The sequence below is a fragment of the Symphalangus syndactylus genome, chromosome 3, assembly GCF_028878055.3.
Source record: "Symphalangus syndactylus isolate Jambi chromosome 3, NHGRI_mSymSyn1-v2.1_pri, whole genome shotgun sequence".
Classification (NCBI taxonomy): domain Eukaryota; kingdom Metazoa; phylum Chordata; class Mammalia; order Primates; family Hylobatidae; genus Symphalangus; species Symphalangus syndactylus.
In genome coordinates this window covers 21870563-21886237 of record NC_072425.2, presented here as the reverse complement: position 1 = coordinate 21886237, position 15675 = coordinate 21870563, and the positions used below count along the sequence as shown (strand labels likewise).

The 15675-nt window shown below is 37.5% G+C and overlaps 1 protein-coding gene across 6 annotated transcripts in view; it reads left to right on the top strand.

The window, feature by feature from the left end:
- RABGAP1 (RAB GTPase activating protein 1) overlaps positions 1 to 15675 on the top strand; it is a 174721-nt gene that overhangs the window by 46194 nt on the left and 112852 nt on the right. For 4 of the 6 annotated variants that reach the window (XM_055271164.2, XM_055271165.2, XM_063635987.1 and 1 more), the window contains 4 exons: positions 7055 to 7289; positions 8771 to 8975; positions 12120 to 12294; positions 12876 to 13033. In XM_055271164.2, the coding sequence (XP_055127139.1) occupies positions 7055 to 7289; positions 8771 to 8975; positions 12120 to 12294; positions 12876 to 13033 (773 nt within the window). Of the gene's footprint in view, positions 1 to 7054; positions 7290 to 7320; positions 7340 to 8770; positions 8976 to 12119; positions 12295 to 12875; positions 13034 to 15675 lie in introns of those variants that run through there. The other 2 variants (XM_055271168.2, XM_055271169.2) reach the window with 2 other exon arrangements.

Sequence of the window (15675 nt, the reverse complement as noted above, 5' to 3'; positions counted from 1 at the left end):
CAGCTACTCGGGAGGCTGAGACATGAGAATCTCTTGAACCCAGGAGGCAGAGATTGCGCCTCTGCACTCCAACCTGGACGGCAGAATGAGACTGTCTCAAAAAAAAAAAAAAAAGCAGGAAGAGGATCAGTGGCTTAAGTTTTGGACAGAATAAGTTTGATGTATCCAACTAAAGTTCTCTATCCAGTAGACAGTTGAGGAAGGGATTGTAGATATAGATTTGGGATTGTTTGTTGTTGGGAGTTGATGCCATACAGTGGCACAGGAGAGTCTAATAACGTGAAGTTAATGCCAAAGACAGAATCCTGGATGAGCACCTTTAGTAGAGTAGATAGAAAAAAAGGAACAGTTGTGTTCTCAAATTGCATCTTTTGTGGAAATCATACTTTTTCTGTTTTATTTTAGATCAGATTTTTTGAGGTAGAATTTACACCAATAAAATGCAGCCCTCTTAGTTGTACAGTCCTGAGTTTTAACAAATGTAAAGTCTCATGTAACAACCAGCACAGTCAAGATGGAGAATACTTTTATTACTCCCAGAAGTCCCCTTGTGCATCTATTTAGTCATACCTTTATTCCCCTTCCCTGATAACCAGTGATCTGATTTCTGTCCCTATAGTTTTGCCATTTCCAGAATGCCAGGTAAATGGAGTCATACAGTATGTAGTCTTTTTGTGTCTGGCTTCTTTTACATAGAATAATGCTGTCGAGATTTGTCCATGTTATTGTGTGTATTAGTAGTTTATTCTTTTTTATTGCTTAGTAGTATTCCATTTTATAGATCTATAAGAATCTTTTTATTAATCCACTCACCAGTGAATAAACATTTGGGTTGTATTCAGTTTTTGGCTATTATGAATAATGCATTAACATTTGCAGCTGGGCATTGGTGGCTCATTCCTGTAATCTCAGCAACTTGGGAGGCTGAGATGGGAAGATTGCTTGAGCCCAGAAGTTTGAGCCTGCAGTGAGCTATGATCGTGCCACTCTCCTGCAGCTTGGTCAGCAGAGAAAAACCCTGTCTCTCAAAAAATAATTTACAAACAGATTTTTGTGTAGACATAGGTTTTTATTTTTCTTGGGTAACTAATACCTAAGAGTGAGTCATATGGTAAGTGTAATGTTTAACCTTATAAAACTTTATAAAAAATGGATAATATGACTAGACCATTTTGCATTCCTACCAGCAGTGTACAGGAGTTTTCTAGTTGCTCCTCATTCTTGCCAGCCCTTCCTATTGTCAGAGTTGTTTTGAATTTTAGTCATTCATTTTATTTTATTTTATTTTACTTTACTTTACTTTACTTTACTTTTACTTTACTCTACTCTACTCTTCTCTACACTCTACTCTACTCCTCTACTCTACTCTACTCTCTACACTCTACTCTACTCTACTCTACTCTACTCTACTCTCTACACTCTACTCTACTCTACTCTACACTCTACTCTACTCTACTCTACTCTACTCTACACTACTCTACTCTGTATTTTGTTTTAAACAGGGTCTCGCTCTGTTGCCCAGGCTAGAGTTCAGTGGCATAGTCTCACTGCAGCCTCAACCTCCTGGGTTCAAGTGATCCTCCCACCTCAGCCTCTTGAGTAGCTGAGACCAACGTGTGTGCCAGTACTTCTGGCTAATTTTTAAAATTTTTGTAGAGTCAGGGTCTCACCATGTTGCCCAGGCTGGTTTCAAACTCCTAGAGACAGACAGTCCACCTGCCTCAGCCTCCTAAATTGCTGGGATTATAGGCATGAACTACCACGCCCAGACTATAGTCATTCTTATAAGGGTATAGAGGCATCCTGTTATAATTTCTATTTCCCTTATGGCTAGTAATGTTGAGTTTCTTTTTATGTGCTTATTTGCCATCTGTGTATCTTTGATGAAATGCCCTTTTTAGTTGAGTAGTTTGTTTTCTTCTTAAGAATTCTCTATATATTCTGGATATAAGTCCTTCATCAGATCTATGACTTGCAAATATTTTCTCCAGATCTGGCTTATCTTTTCATTCTCTTAAGAGTTTCTTTTGAGCAGAACTTTTTAATTTTAATAAAGTTCTCAAGTTTTTCTTTTATGATTCATACTTTTTGTGTCCTAAGAAATCTCTGTGTCACAAGATCAAAAAGATTTCTCCTATGTTTTATTCTGTATGTTTTATAGTTTTAGGGCACACTTAGGTTTGTAATCCTTTTTGAGTTAATTTTTTGTATATGATGTGAACTATTGAGATTCATGTACTTGTGTATAGATGTCAGATTAATTGTTCCAGCTTCATTTGTTTTATTTGTCACTTTCTCCATTTAATAACCTTGACAGTTTTGTTGAAAATCAGTTGGCCATGTATGTGTGCATCTATTTCTGGACTCTGTTCTGTGCCGTTGATCTATATATTTGCTTCTTCACCAGTACCACAATGTCTTCATTACTTTACCTGAAACTACATTTATTTTAGAGGTAATCGTGGTATCTGTTAGGAATGCTATTGGCAGCAAGGAAGAGAGCCCTACTAAGAGTGGGTTTATTTTTCTGCTATGAGAAGTCTGGAGATAAACAGTTGCTAGTTGGTTTAACGTGTTCATCCATACCAGGGTTCAACAGACTATAGCCTGGTGGCCTAATTTGGTCTGCCACCTGTTTTTGTAAATAAAGTGTAATTGGAACATAGCCACATTAGTTTGTTTACACATTGTTTATGGCTGCTTTCATGCTACAAAGTCAGAGTTGAGTAGCTACAAGAGAGACTGCATATAAGGCCTGCAAAGCCTAAAATATTTGTTATTTGGCCCTTTACAGAAAATGTTTCTTAACTTCTGATCTATACCATTAAGGACCCAATTTCTTTTATCCACTCATTCATTTTTGGCTCACTGACTCTTTTTTAATACAAGGGGTCTCCTTATGTTGCCCAGGCTGGCCTCAAGTGATCCTTCCCCACAGCCTCCTGAGTAGCTGGGACTGCAGGCACAGGCCACTGTGCTTGGATTGGCTTACTGACATTTTGTTCTGTGTCACTTCATTGTAATAGTGCATCCACCATGGTTCTACATTCATGTTCCAAGTCAAGAAGAAGAGAGAAAGGGGGTAACACCGGTCATGCTTGTTTCTTTTATTGGGAAAATCAAGTCTTCCAGAAGCTTTCCAGCCAATTTCTTTACATCTGAAAGGCTAAAATTATGTTATATGGTAAACCATAGCCGTAAGGGAGGCTGGAAACTAAATAGTCAACTTTCCTAGCCTCTCTAGTGGAGATAGGCATGTGCAAAAAGTAAAAATCATTCGCAGTTAGTCCTTTTATCATGATGAACCATTCATATTAGAAAATAAATGAACTGTGTAAGTTCCTAGCCCAGTGATTTTCAAACTTTGTTACATGTGAACATCTCATGGGGTGCAAAATATAGATTCTTGGGGCCCATGTACAGAGGTTTTTCTTGGGTGGAGTCAAGGGATTTGCATTTTCAAAAAGTACCAGAGATCATTTTGATGTCTATGTGGACCCTCTGGTAAATACTATTTTGGCGTCGTAGTTTGGGATTTAGATTTGAGGCAGTGTTTCTCAATCCTGGTTTTATGTTAGAATCATCTGTGGAGGTTTTTTGTTGTTGTTGGGTTTTTTTTTTTTTTTGATAGAGTCTCATTCTGTCACCCAGGCTGCAGTGCATTGGCACGATCTTGGCTCACTGCAACCTCTGCCCCCTGGGTTCAAGCGATTCTCCTGTTTAAGCCTCCTGTGTAGTTGGGACTACAGGTGCATGCTACAATGCCTGGTTGATTTTGTATTTTTTAGTGGAGACAGGGTTACACCATGTTGGCCAGGCTGGTCTCGAACTCCCAGCCTCAAGTAATCTGTCTGCCTCGGCCTCTCCAAGTGCTGGGATTATAGGTTTGAGCCACTGCACCCAGCAAAAAACCAACTATTTAAAGCAGAACTTCTGAAAAAAGACAAATATGTATTAATGTTGACTATGTGACAGATGCCACGCAATGTATTACATGCTTTTGTTCATTTCATACTCCCTAGTAATACTGATAATTTTTTTGGATAGTCATGGTCAAAAATCATTAATCTAAGATTGTTTCTCAGAGTGCAGTTCCCAGGCTAGCAACATCACTATGATCTGGGAATTTTTTAGAAATTCAAACAATTGAGTACCACCCCAGACTTAGTTAATTGGAAGCTCAGGTAGGGCCCAACAGTCTGTCTCAGCAAGCTCTCCTGGTGATTCTGATGCATGTCAAAGTTTCAGAACCTTGAAAGGCACTGCTGAATGTTGTCCTAGCTTGGTTTAGGCAAAATTAGTTGACGTCTTAAAAATAAAAAAGAACTTAATTGATTAAAGTATGTAGGCCGGGCGTAGTGGTTCATGACTGTAATCCTAGCACTTGGGAGGCCAAGGTGGGTGGATCACTTGAGGTCAGGAGTTCAAGACCAGCCTGGCCAACATGGCAAAATGCCGTCTCTACTAAAAATACAAAAACTAGCTGGGCATGTTGGCACGTGCCTGTAATCCCAGCTACTTGGGAGGTTGAGGCAGAAGAATTGCCTGAACCTGGGAGGCAGAGGTTGCAGTAAGCCGAGATTGTGTCACTGCACTCCAGCCTGAGCAACAGAGCGAGACTCTGTCTCCAAAAAAAAAAAAAAAAAGTATGTGTACTATGCTGTCACAGGTAGTAATTTGGAACTGGATTAAAGGTTCACAAATGATCTAACATGATAATTGTTGAGCATTGTATTTGATAAGATTATTCAAGACATTTGTTAGGTTACTATTTTTAAACCACTCTTACAACTGTTTTGTGTGTGTGCATTACTTTTTCCTAGTTTTTAAGGAGGAGTTAAGGACATTGAAGACAGTTCTTATGTTTATAAAATTTATAAAGTAGGGAAGAATGCAAGATAAACATGTATAAACACAAGGCAAATGTATAAACATGTTTTCTTTTAGGGTTAGCTGCATTTCTGTGATTGGTAAATATATTACAATGTAGGCAGCCTATCCCAACAGAAAACTTGGGTTTACTTATGTGCCAAAGAGCAAAACAGTACTTCATAGCATTTAATATGTCTTTCTCCAGTTCCAGTTGCATTCCCAGTTGTAATTACTAATTGCTTCAACAGGGAATCTAATATCTTCTCTCATCTGTTTTTGGGAAGCTATATAACTCTACTCCTATATGTTATTTCTCCCTACCCTTGGAAAAGTTAGTTTAGGTTCACTTGGGCTGTCTTTTGCTTACTGCAGGTGATACAGTATTTCTTCTCCAGTTTTGAAAAGATAAGAGGTTAATTGGATCTAAGCTATAGTTGGATTTTTAGGTGCTTTAAAAACTTTTTAAGCTGGGCGTGGTGGCACTGCCTGTAGTCACAGTTACTCAGGAGGCTGATGAGGGAGGATCACTTGAGCCCAGGAGTTCAAGTCCACGCTGGGCAACATAGTGATATGGTGTCTCTTTTAAAAAAAAGTTTTTGAGATAAGGTTTTGCTCTGTCACCCAGGCTGGAGTGCAGTGGCGTGATCTCAGGTCACTGCAGCCTCAACTTCCTGGGCTCCAGCGATCCTCCCACCTCAGCCCCCCAGTAGCTAGGACCACAGGCACATGCTACCACACATGGCTAATTTTTGTATTTTTGGTAGAGATGGGGTTTCACTGTGTTGCCCAGGCTGGTCTCGAACTCCTGAGGTCAAGCAGTCTGTCACCTCAGCCTCCCAAAGTGCTGGGATTATAGGCATGAGCCACTGTGCCCAGCAAAAAACTTTTTAAAGCAGAACTTCTGAAAAAAGAAATCAGTTGCACTTGTGTATGTGTAGAATCCGATTTAACAAAGGGTTAAAATTACTTTGCCCACTTGTAATTCCATTAGCAATAACTCCAAACATAAAATGAAATTCACAGAAACAGAAATTGTCATTGAAGCCAAGAAAGAGGTCTTTATTTCTAAGGCAAAAGTAGTTGAAGTGTTGGAATTTCCTTGGGAAAATGTCCGCAAAAAAGACTTATCTTTTTCTCAATTATAATTTGCAGCACAAGAGACTTGAAGTTTATAGAATTATAAAAGCCTGAATCAATAAAAATACTTGAATTGGATTTCTTGGTAGCCCAGAGATACCTACCTCTGTTATTGGAATTTTGCTTCCTAGCCTCTGTGTTAATTTTGCTAGGGTAGGCCTCGTTCTCTTAGCCCTGCCCAATTTAACTTTTTGTTAGGTTTTAGTCTTCAGAAATCCTCCTAAATCAGGGCTCCCTCTTTTTTCCCATGACTTCGTTTTTCTAACTCAATTCTTTTGTTAATTTTTTTAGTATTTCGTAAGCGTTTAGTGACGATACTGCATTATGTCACTTGTGGTTTTCCTTGGCATTGGGCAGGCTCCACTGGATTTTGCACTTACTTGCTTCCTTGTTGAGGAACTAGTAATAACCCATCATGACTCCATAAAATTACTTGATATTGTTGAAATAGAGTGCTTTTATTTCTCAGGACTATTTTGTACATTCATGTCAGCTTTACTCAAGTGTTTCAGAACTTTCAGAACCTGTTCATATCATATAAGTCTTCCTCAGAAATACAAGAGACTTGCATATGACTGGAGTGGTAAAATACCTGTGGAAATGTATTGCCTAATATGTATGTTTCTGTTGATATCTTTTGGAAGCAAGCACATTTTTCCTTTTTTCTTAAGGGCTAGAGGAGACACTAAGATGTTCTTCTTAAAAGCATTATTTCTTAGCAGACAAAATTATAAATCCTTTAATTATTGTTAGTTTAGGACACAGTAAAAGACTTTAATAACATTGGCAGGCTATCGCATATATTTCTGGGTATTAGTCTCAAGTTTACTATGTACTTTTTCATGAAAAACTATATAAATTGAGAGAGCAGCTGCGCCCTTACTTGTTGCAGATCTTGTTTTATTCTATTTTTTTAAAAAAACATTCAGAAGATATCTTTGTATTAAAAGAAATGCTAATGATTTTCTTTAGAATGTGGACCCATTTTAATCAATACTGGCCAATCTTTCTCACTTTGCTGATTGCATGTATTTGTGACCCTTAGATTGTAGGGAATGGAAGTGAACAGCAGCTGCAAAAAGAGCTAGCAGATGTACTGATGGATCCTCCAATGGATGACCAGCCAGGGGAAAAGGAGCTTGTGAAAAGGTCACAACTGGATGGTGAAGGAGATGGGCCTCTTTCTAATCAGCTCTCCGCTTCATCTACCATTAATCCTGTGCCATTAGTAGGGCTCCAAAAACCAGAGATGAGCCTACCAGTGAAACCTGGACAAGGAGGTTAGGATTGCTGCATTGCTTGTGTAACTGAAGGTTATTGTTTTTAATATGTGAGTGTCCACCTTGTACTAGGTTTTATTTAGAACAGGCAAAATCATTGTCTACAAAAACAGGCAAAAACATTCTCTAGAATCTCTAAATTCTTAATCTAAGGGGATGTGAGAGGAGTAAAAATATATGTACCATTCTGATTTCCTTTTAAATGTATTTCAGTTGTACCGAGGAAAGAGAAAACATGGCTAAAGGACACAGAGGGAGTCTTTTTTTTTTTTTTTCCCAGAATGCTTAAAGATTTTTCAAAGAAGGAATATGAGTATAATATTAGAGAAATGGAGGGATAATTCTGGGTGAACAGATGTTTGCTCCAGACCTATATAGCTCTATGGGAGCAGTTGCCAAGTTGAAAAAGGAAGACTAGAACATGGGACAGAAAGACATATAGCATGGGAGGAGAAGGACAACTGAAAAGACTCATTTGGAAAAGCAGGTGCTAAAACTATAGATGTTATTGGGAAAGGAAAGCCAAAGGGATTAAGAGAACATAATGAAGTGGCTAAGATGATGAATTAGAGAAATAATTGTAGCAGTGCAGGTCAGAAAGATGACAGTTATGCCGGGCGCAGTGGCTCATGCCTGTAATCCCAGCACGTTGGGAGGCCGAGGCAGGTGGATCACAAGGTCAGGAGATTGAGACCATCTGGCCAACATGGTGAAACCTTGTCTTTATTAAAATACAAAAAATTAGCCAGGTGTGGTGGCACTCACCTGTAGTCACAGCTACTTGGGAGGCTGAGGCAGGGGGAATTGCTTGAAACCAGGAGGTGGAGGTTGCAGTGAGCCAAGATTGTTCCACTGCACTTCAGCCTGGCAACAGAGCGAGACTCCGTCTCAAAAAAAAAAAAAGATGGCAATCAGAGATAGGAGTTTCAGAGTGAAGAAATACTAAATGTATATTCGACCTAAATGTAAATTACAAAATCAAAACAAATTAGAAGAGGCAGAAAAGTGAATCAAATCTGAGTCTGATTGAGACTGACTCTAACAGCACTATATTTTGAGTATCCTTTGAAATGCTTGGGACCAGAAGTGTTTCAGATTTCAGATGTTTTTGGATTTTGGAATATACATATAATTACCTGCTGAGCACCCCAAATCCAATAATTCGAAATCTGAAATGCCCCAAATAGTACTTCTTTTAAGTGTCATGTAGGTGCTCAAAAGGTTTTGAAATTTGAAGCATTTCATATTTCAGATTTTTGAATTTAGGATATTCAACCTGTACCTAAAAATCTTGGTGTTTCTGACAGAGTTCTAGTGTGAGATTTCTGGCTTTCATGAGCATTTCTTTTAGGGTGTGGCATATTATCTCATTAATACTTAATTTTAGAACCTAAATGTTACTTGCAGATTTTTACTTGCTAATCATGTCAACAAAATATCAAAGTGAAAGTAATCACTTCCTTATTTGTTGTTTCTTTCAGATTCTGAAGCTTCAAGTCCTTTCACACCAGTGGCCGATGAGGACAGCGTAGTTTTCAGTAAACTGACTTACTTAGGCTGTGCCTCTGTAAATGCTCCCAGGAGTGAAGTGGAAGCCTTAAGGATGATGTCCATCTTAAGAAGCCAGTGTCAGATTTCACTAGATGTTACCCTTTCAGTGCCGAATGTGTCTGAAGGAATTGTGAGGTGAGACTGGTTTATTGAAATCTTTTGATATTTACATCAGATCTCTGACCTGTTGCTTTAGAAAGAAGCAATAGTGAATAAAATACATATTAATAGTTATTTTACTTGTGTAATGTTTCATTTACCTGGCACTGATGTTATGTCTTCCAAGGACTGTGACCTTTGGGAAAAATGGTCACTTATTTGTAATAGTTTTTCATCCCAATCATGTGTAGTACATTAGGCATTTAATGTTTTGGGGATAAATGAAATATATTGACATGAGTCAGCCTAAAAGATTATATTTTCCATGTTCCTTTGATGAAAATACAGGCTTGACGCATTATTTCAAAATGGAGTTTCATGCTGTTTGAAAGTTACAAAAATTTATTATTAAATATTAACTATACCAATACACCCCTTAATTTTTATGATGAGAAAACTGGCTAGGTGCAGTGGTTCATGCCTGTAATCCCAGCATTTTGGGAGGCTGAGACGGGTTGATCACTTAAGTTCAGGGATTCGAGACCAGCCTGGGCAACATGGTGAACCCCTGTCTCTACAAAACATACAAAAATTAGCCAGGCATGGTCGCACACACCTGTAGTCCCAGCTACTCAGGAGGCTGAAATGGAAGGATCACCTGAGCCTGGGAGTTCAAGGCTGCAGTGAGCTGTGATCATGCCACTTCACTCCAGACTGAGTGACAAAGTGATACCTGTCTCAACAAAACAAAATGAAAAAAAAAAGATGAGAAAACTGAGGCACAGAGAAGCCTCTAGCTGTTTATACTAATAGAACAAATAACAATTGCAGATAGCTAATCAGATGTCTGTATCAACCAGCTAAATATACTGTTGCTCAATAAGTCAGATGAGTGCAGGTAAAATAAATTTTTTTTCCCTATTACCAAAGATACATGCTTATTTTAAAAAATTACCACATAAAAATAGCCTTAATTCTACTCTACCACTAATAAATACAGTTAACATCTTGGCTTATTAAGATCTTCTTTGCATATTGGTATGTGTATATGTCTATGTATGTGTGAATATACCTGCATATATATACATACATAATTATACAACTGTTAGAATCAACTTTTTTTAACAGCAATGGACCTGTACATACCATCTTGTACTTAGTTTTATATCATAAACCTCTTCATGCCAGTAAATATTATTAAAAATTTTAATTTATGATGGCATATGAATGGGTTATAAATAAATAACCCATCTCTTATATTAGACATTTTAAGGTTTTTATCTTTCAGAGAGAAAAGCATGAATAATGATAGCTAATTTTAATTATATGGGAATATCAGTGTTTTATAAATAGGTATCTTTGAGCTCAGTCTTTTTAGACTTCTGTTGATTTCCTTAAGATAAATTCCTAGAAGTAAGCTTACTGAGTTTGTCTATTTTTATTGCTTCTCATAACATTGCCAACTAGCCATCTAGAAATATTGATCCAGTTTATACTTTTATCAGCAGTATATAGAGTATCCATTTCTCAGTATCCTCAGAAGTATTTTGAACTTCATGGTGACAGAGCAATAGCTGTGTGTTGATTGTAGTAAAATAATCTGTATATGTAATTTTTCCCCTTAAGTATATAAAGAACTATTTTGCAAAGACTCACAAATTCTATTTATTAATGATAAACTATTAATAAAATGTGTTTAGCACTCATTTCTATATGTTTCTTAGTCAATACTCATTCCTCTAACTGAAGTTATACTTTAATATATATTTAATTCTATAAAAGAAGTTAGAAAGCTAGTCGGTCTTAACCCCACATTTTTAGAGTTTTCATAAAAGTGCTTTCAAACCTGTGTTAGATCCTCTTCCTAGGTATTTCCGTGATGAGCAAGGCCTTCTAGGCTTTCCCATTAATGGCTCTACCCACGTAGTGTTGAAATTGCATAGTTTCTTTTTAGACCTTTCATAGTTGTGCCTTAGTGCCCTGAACAGAGTCTGGAATGTTGTAGGTATCCCATAAATATTTGTTGAATAAGTAGATTTTTGAATGAATGCTATCCCTTTGATTTTTTACTGAATGGCATCTTTTTGCTTTTATTCATGTTTTTTTTTTTGAGGAGTTAACATTTTGTATAATCTCTGTCATTTTCCATGAATCAAAAAAAAAACTTGTTTCAGTCTGAGAAAAAGCATCAGTTTTTTGTTTTTTATTTTTTCATAACAGATTAGGTCATTTTTAAAGGAGATAATTAGAAGCACAGCTTCGCCCAGGTGTGGTGGCTCACGCCTGTAATCCCAGCACTTTGAGAGGCCTAGGTGGGCGGATCACCTGAGGTCGGAAGATTGAGACCATCCTGGCTAACCTGCCCTGTCTCTACTAAAAATACAAAAAATTAGCCGGGCGTGGCGGCACATCCCTGTAATCCCAGCTACTTGGGAGGCTGAGGCAGGAGAATCACTTGAACCCAGGAGGCAGACATCGCGCCATTGCACTCCAGCCTGGGCAACAAGAGCGAAACTTGTCTCAAAAAAAAAAAAAAAAAAAAAAAAGGCACAGCTTCAATGATGTATTTTGGTAGTCTAATTTACGTATCTTGTCTTTATTTTGTTGCAGACTATATAAGAAATGTGCTTATTGATATTGTTTATACCTTTCTGTTTGCCTCCCTAAAACATGGTACCATATGGTTTTTAGTACTATGGAATTATGTAATCAGTGGGTTCTGGAATTCACATATGACTTATTAAAATTTAAGGTTAATATCAGCATACCAAATATATGATCTTCTTACTAGAAAGAATGAGTCCCAGCCGGGCGCGGTGGCTCATGCTTGTAATCCCAGCACTTTGGGAGGCCGAGGCGGGCGGATCACGAGGTCAGGAGATCGAGACCAAGGTGAAACCCCGTCTCTACTAAAAATACAAAAAATTAGCCGGGCGTGGTGGCGGACGCCTGTAGTCCCAGCTACTCGGAGAGGCTGAGGCAGGAGAATGGCGTGAACCCGGGAGGCGGAGCTTGCAGTGAGCAGAGATCGCACCACTGTACTCCAGCCTGGGTGAAAGAGCGAGACTCCGTCTCAAAAAAAAAAAAAAAAAAAAAAGAATGAGTCTCACATCTTAATATAAACATAGTGCAGATTATTCATAATTCCTCTAATCTCTCTATATCTTTTTCTCTGAACAGACTCTTAGATCCTCAGACAAACACTGAAATAGCAAACTACCCTATCTACAAAATCCTCTTCTGTGTCAGAGGGCATGATGGAACTCCTGAGAGTGACTGTTTTGCTTTCACTGAAAGTCATTACAATGCAGAGCTCTTCAGAATACACGTCTTCCGGTGTGAAATACAAGAAGCTGTAAGTCCTCAAGAGAAAACTCTGCAAATGAAACTTCACCAGTGCCCTCACTAGGTTGAAATGATTATGGTATTTATTACGATCACTCATAAGCCAGATGAAATTCTCTGCTAGTGTTTTAGTGATTCTAGTCTCATGGGCCAAAATATAAATTAACTAAAAATTTGATTAACTAGAACTTTGTTGTTACTACTAAGAATGTCAGAGGAGACCTGTTGGCTACTTTTGATTGGGTTAAGTAGGCATTCTGGTTCTAACATTGACAGATTTGCAAACCATTCTTTTAAATCAAAACTTGTTAGGACTGTTTTCATTGTAATATCTTCAGATAGTTTCTAACAATTTAGGAAATGATTTTTTAATTGGATTTACAGTGCTTATAACCATTTCTTTTTTAAAACCCCTTGTCTGGCCATTTTTAGTGTTGCTTGCTTTATAGGCCTAACAAATTAGGTAATTTACCAAAAGAAATAAGTGGGATAAAGATAATTATTGCCCTCCAAAGTAGGTAACCTTCCAGCTTAATAAAGGTATTTTGTATCTTTTGATAACAGCCCATTTCCTAACATGTCTGGTTGTAGGTAAGCCGGATACTTTACAGTTTTGCCACTGCCTTCCGCCGTTCTGCCAAGCAGACCCCACTTTCAGCCACTGCTGCACCCCAGACTCCTGACAGTGACATCTTTACCTTCTCTGTGTCTTTAGAAATAAAAGAAGATGATGGTAAAGGTTATTTTAGGTAGGGAATCTTATTTTATTCATGTATTAACATGCTGTGGTTCAGGGGAAATTCTAGGTCAAATTATAACTTTCATACCATAAAATGATTGCTTTTAAAGGGAGGGCTTTTAAAAAAATGTGGGTGATAAAGGAAAATAAATACATAAATTTAACAGAGGCAAAGTTTGAAGAATTTTAAAGCAATTAAAAAAATTGTCATATGGGGAACATGTTGCTACCTTCTTTTAGTCAGATACCAAGTGGCTAACTGCTTATAAAAATATGGCCAAAGCACCGGGCACAGTGGCTCACACGTGTAATCCCAGCTCTTTGGGTGGCTGAGGCGGGCGGATCACCTGAGGTTGGGAATTTGAGACCAGCCTGACCAACATGGGGAAACCTTGTCTCTACTAAAAGTACAAAATTAGCCTGGCGTGGTGGCAGGTGCTTGTAATCCCAGCTACTCGGGAGGCTGAGGCAGGAGAATCGCTTGAACCCGGGAGGCAGAGGTTGCAGTGAGCCGAGATCCTGCCACTGCACTCCAGCCTGGGCAACAAGAACGAAACTCTGTCTCAAAAAAAAAAAAAAAAAATATATATATATATATATATATATATATATGTGTGTATATATGGCCAAGCTTAGCTGGATTGGTAGCTATATTTGTTTTGCTGATTGTATTTGCTTGTTTTAGTTGGTTGATTTACTTGTATTAATAATCTAAAAATCTTAAGCCTTTTCAAATCAAGTTTTCCAGTAAAGTTATCTGCATACATTGGAAGGGGAGAAATAAGGTCTGTGTCTGAAGTCTAATCTTCTGTAGGGTTAGAAGTGACTGATTTTAATTTTTAAATATAATGATAATCCTTTGAGTGGTGGAAGGAACCATGGAATAGAAGTCAAAACTTAGCTTTAGTTTAATTATTGTTACTATTAACAATGTCCCCGTTTCCAAGTTTCTTTACATCTGTCAGTAGTTTCCTCATTTATTAAATGAGGTGGCTAGACTCTAAAAGCCTTTCTCACTTTAAAATTTTATGGTTGCAAGATGACTTGATTTTTTTAAAATTATAGCCCATGTCACAAAATGATTGTATTATAATCAGTAATTGCATGTAGAAGTCTGTTTCCTCCATGACTACCTCATTAAATTGGTAAAATGAAGTTATATAAAAATATGAATATTTCTAATATTTTGCTTTTAAATTAAGCACGGTGATTGGTTTATTAGATTATGTATTAGAAAAATGGATAATTCTTAGTCTTTCTTCAGACTTTGGAGTTATCATGCCATCTGGTGGCCAATTTAGTGTACGGTGCAGCTTAAACTTTGAGGAGTAAAGTATAACTCATTGTGCTCAGTGCCTTCTAGTTAGATACATTTCTATATTCTCTCTCTCTCTCTTTTTTTTTTTTTGGACATACACCTCACGCTGTTGCTCAGGCTTGAGTGCAATGGTACAAACATGACTCACTGCAGCCTCAACCTTCTGGTCTCAAGCAGTCCTCCCACCTCACCCTCCTGAGTAGCTGGGACCACGGATGCATGCCACTATGTCTGACTAATTTTTTTTTAAGTTTTTCTAGAGACGGGGTCTTGCCACGTTGCCCAGGTTGGTCTTGAACTCGTGGTCTCAAGTGATCATCTCGGCTTGTCAAAGTGTTGGGATTACAGGCATGAGCCACCCATTCCTGGCTTTTTGTATTCTCAAAGCAATGCTGTGAGGTAGTCCTTCCTGCAGTGTACCTTCCTGCCCTGCAAAGTGAAAATTATAATCTGTATAATTTTAAATAGTTTTTTTACCTTGTTAAGCAACCTTTAAACTAAATATATTTTCTTGCCTTTTTTTTTTTTTTTTTTTTTTTGAGACAGAGCCTTGCTCTGTCACCAAGGCTGGAATGCAGTGGCATGATCATGGTTCACTGCAACCTCTGTCTCCCAGGTTCAAGCAATTCTCGTGCCTCAGCCTCCTGAGTAGCTGGGATTACAAGCACCTGCCACTATCCCCGGCTAATTTTTTCTATTTTTTAGTAGAGACGGTTTTGCCGTGTTGGCCAGGCTGGTCTCAAACTCCCGGCCTCAAGTGTTCCATTTACCTTGGACTCCCAGAATGCTGGGATTATAGGCATGATTCACCATGCCTGGCCTTTTTTGCTTTATTGAAAATATTTATGTAGTTTTGGTCTGTAAATTCTAATTATTAAATAGGAAAGATTAAGATCCCTTGGAAGTATCAGTATAACTTCCCTTCCTTCTGAAATCAGGCATATTCAAGATAGAATGATCATAAACATCTCTGTTCTATTTGTGCATACTGACAAAGTGCTATTACAGAAAATCCCTGGATGGTCAGATTTGCTTTTCACGTTTGTTAGGACTTTGTTTTCCTTTTGCTATGGCTTTACTGAATTTCTGGTTTATAATAAATACTGTTGTGTTAACTTAAATATATTATTTAAGTATAATGATCAATATACCTAAATATATTAGGTTAAACATATTATTTAGGCATAATAATAATTATATATTATACATATAAATTATGTAATAGTTGTATAATTATACCTATTATATAAAACCTAAAATACTTACTATTATACCTATTTATTTTATCTAAATATTATACCTAAATAATTTTTATACCGAAATAATTATTATAC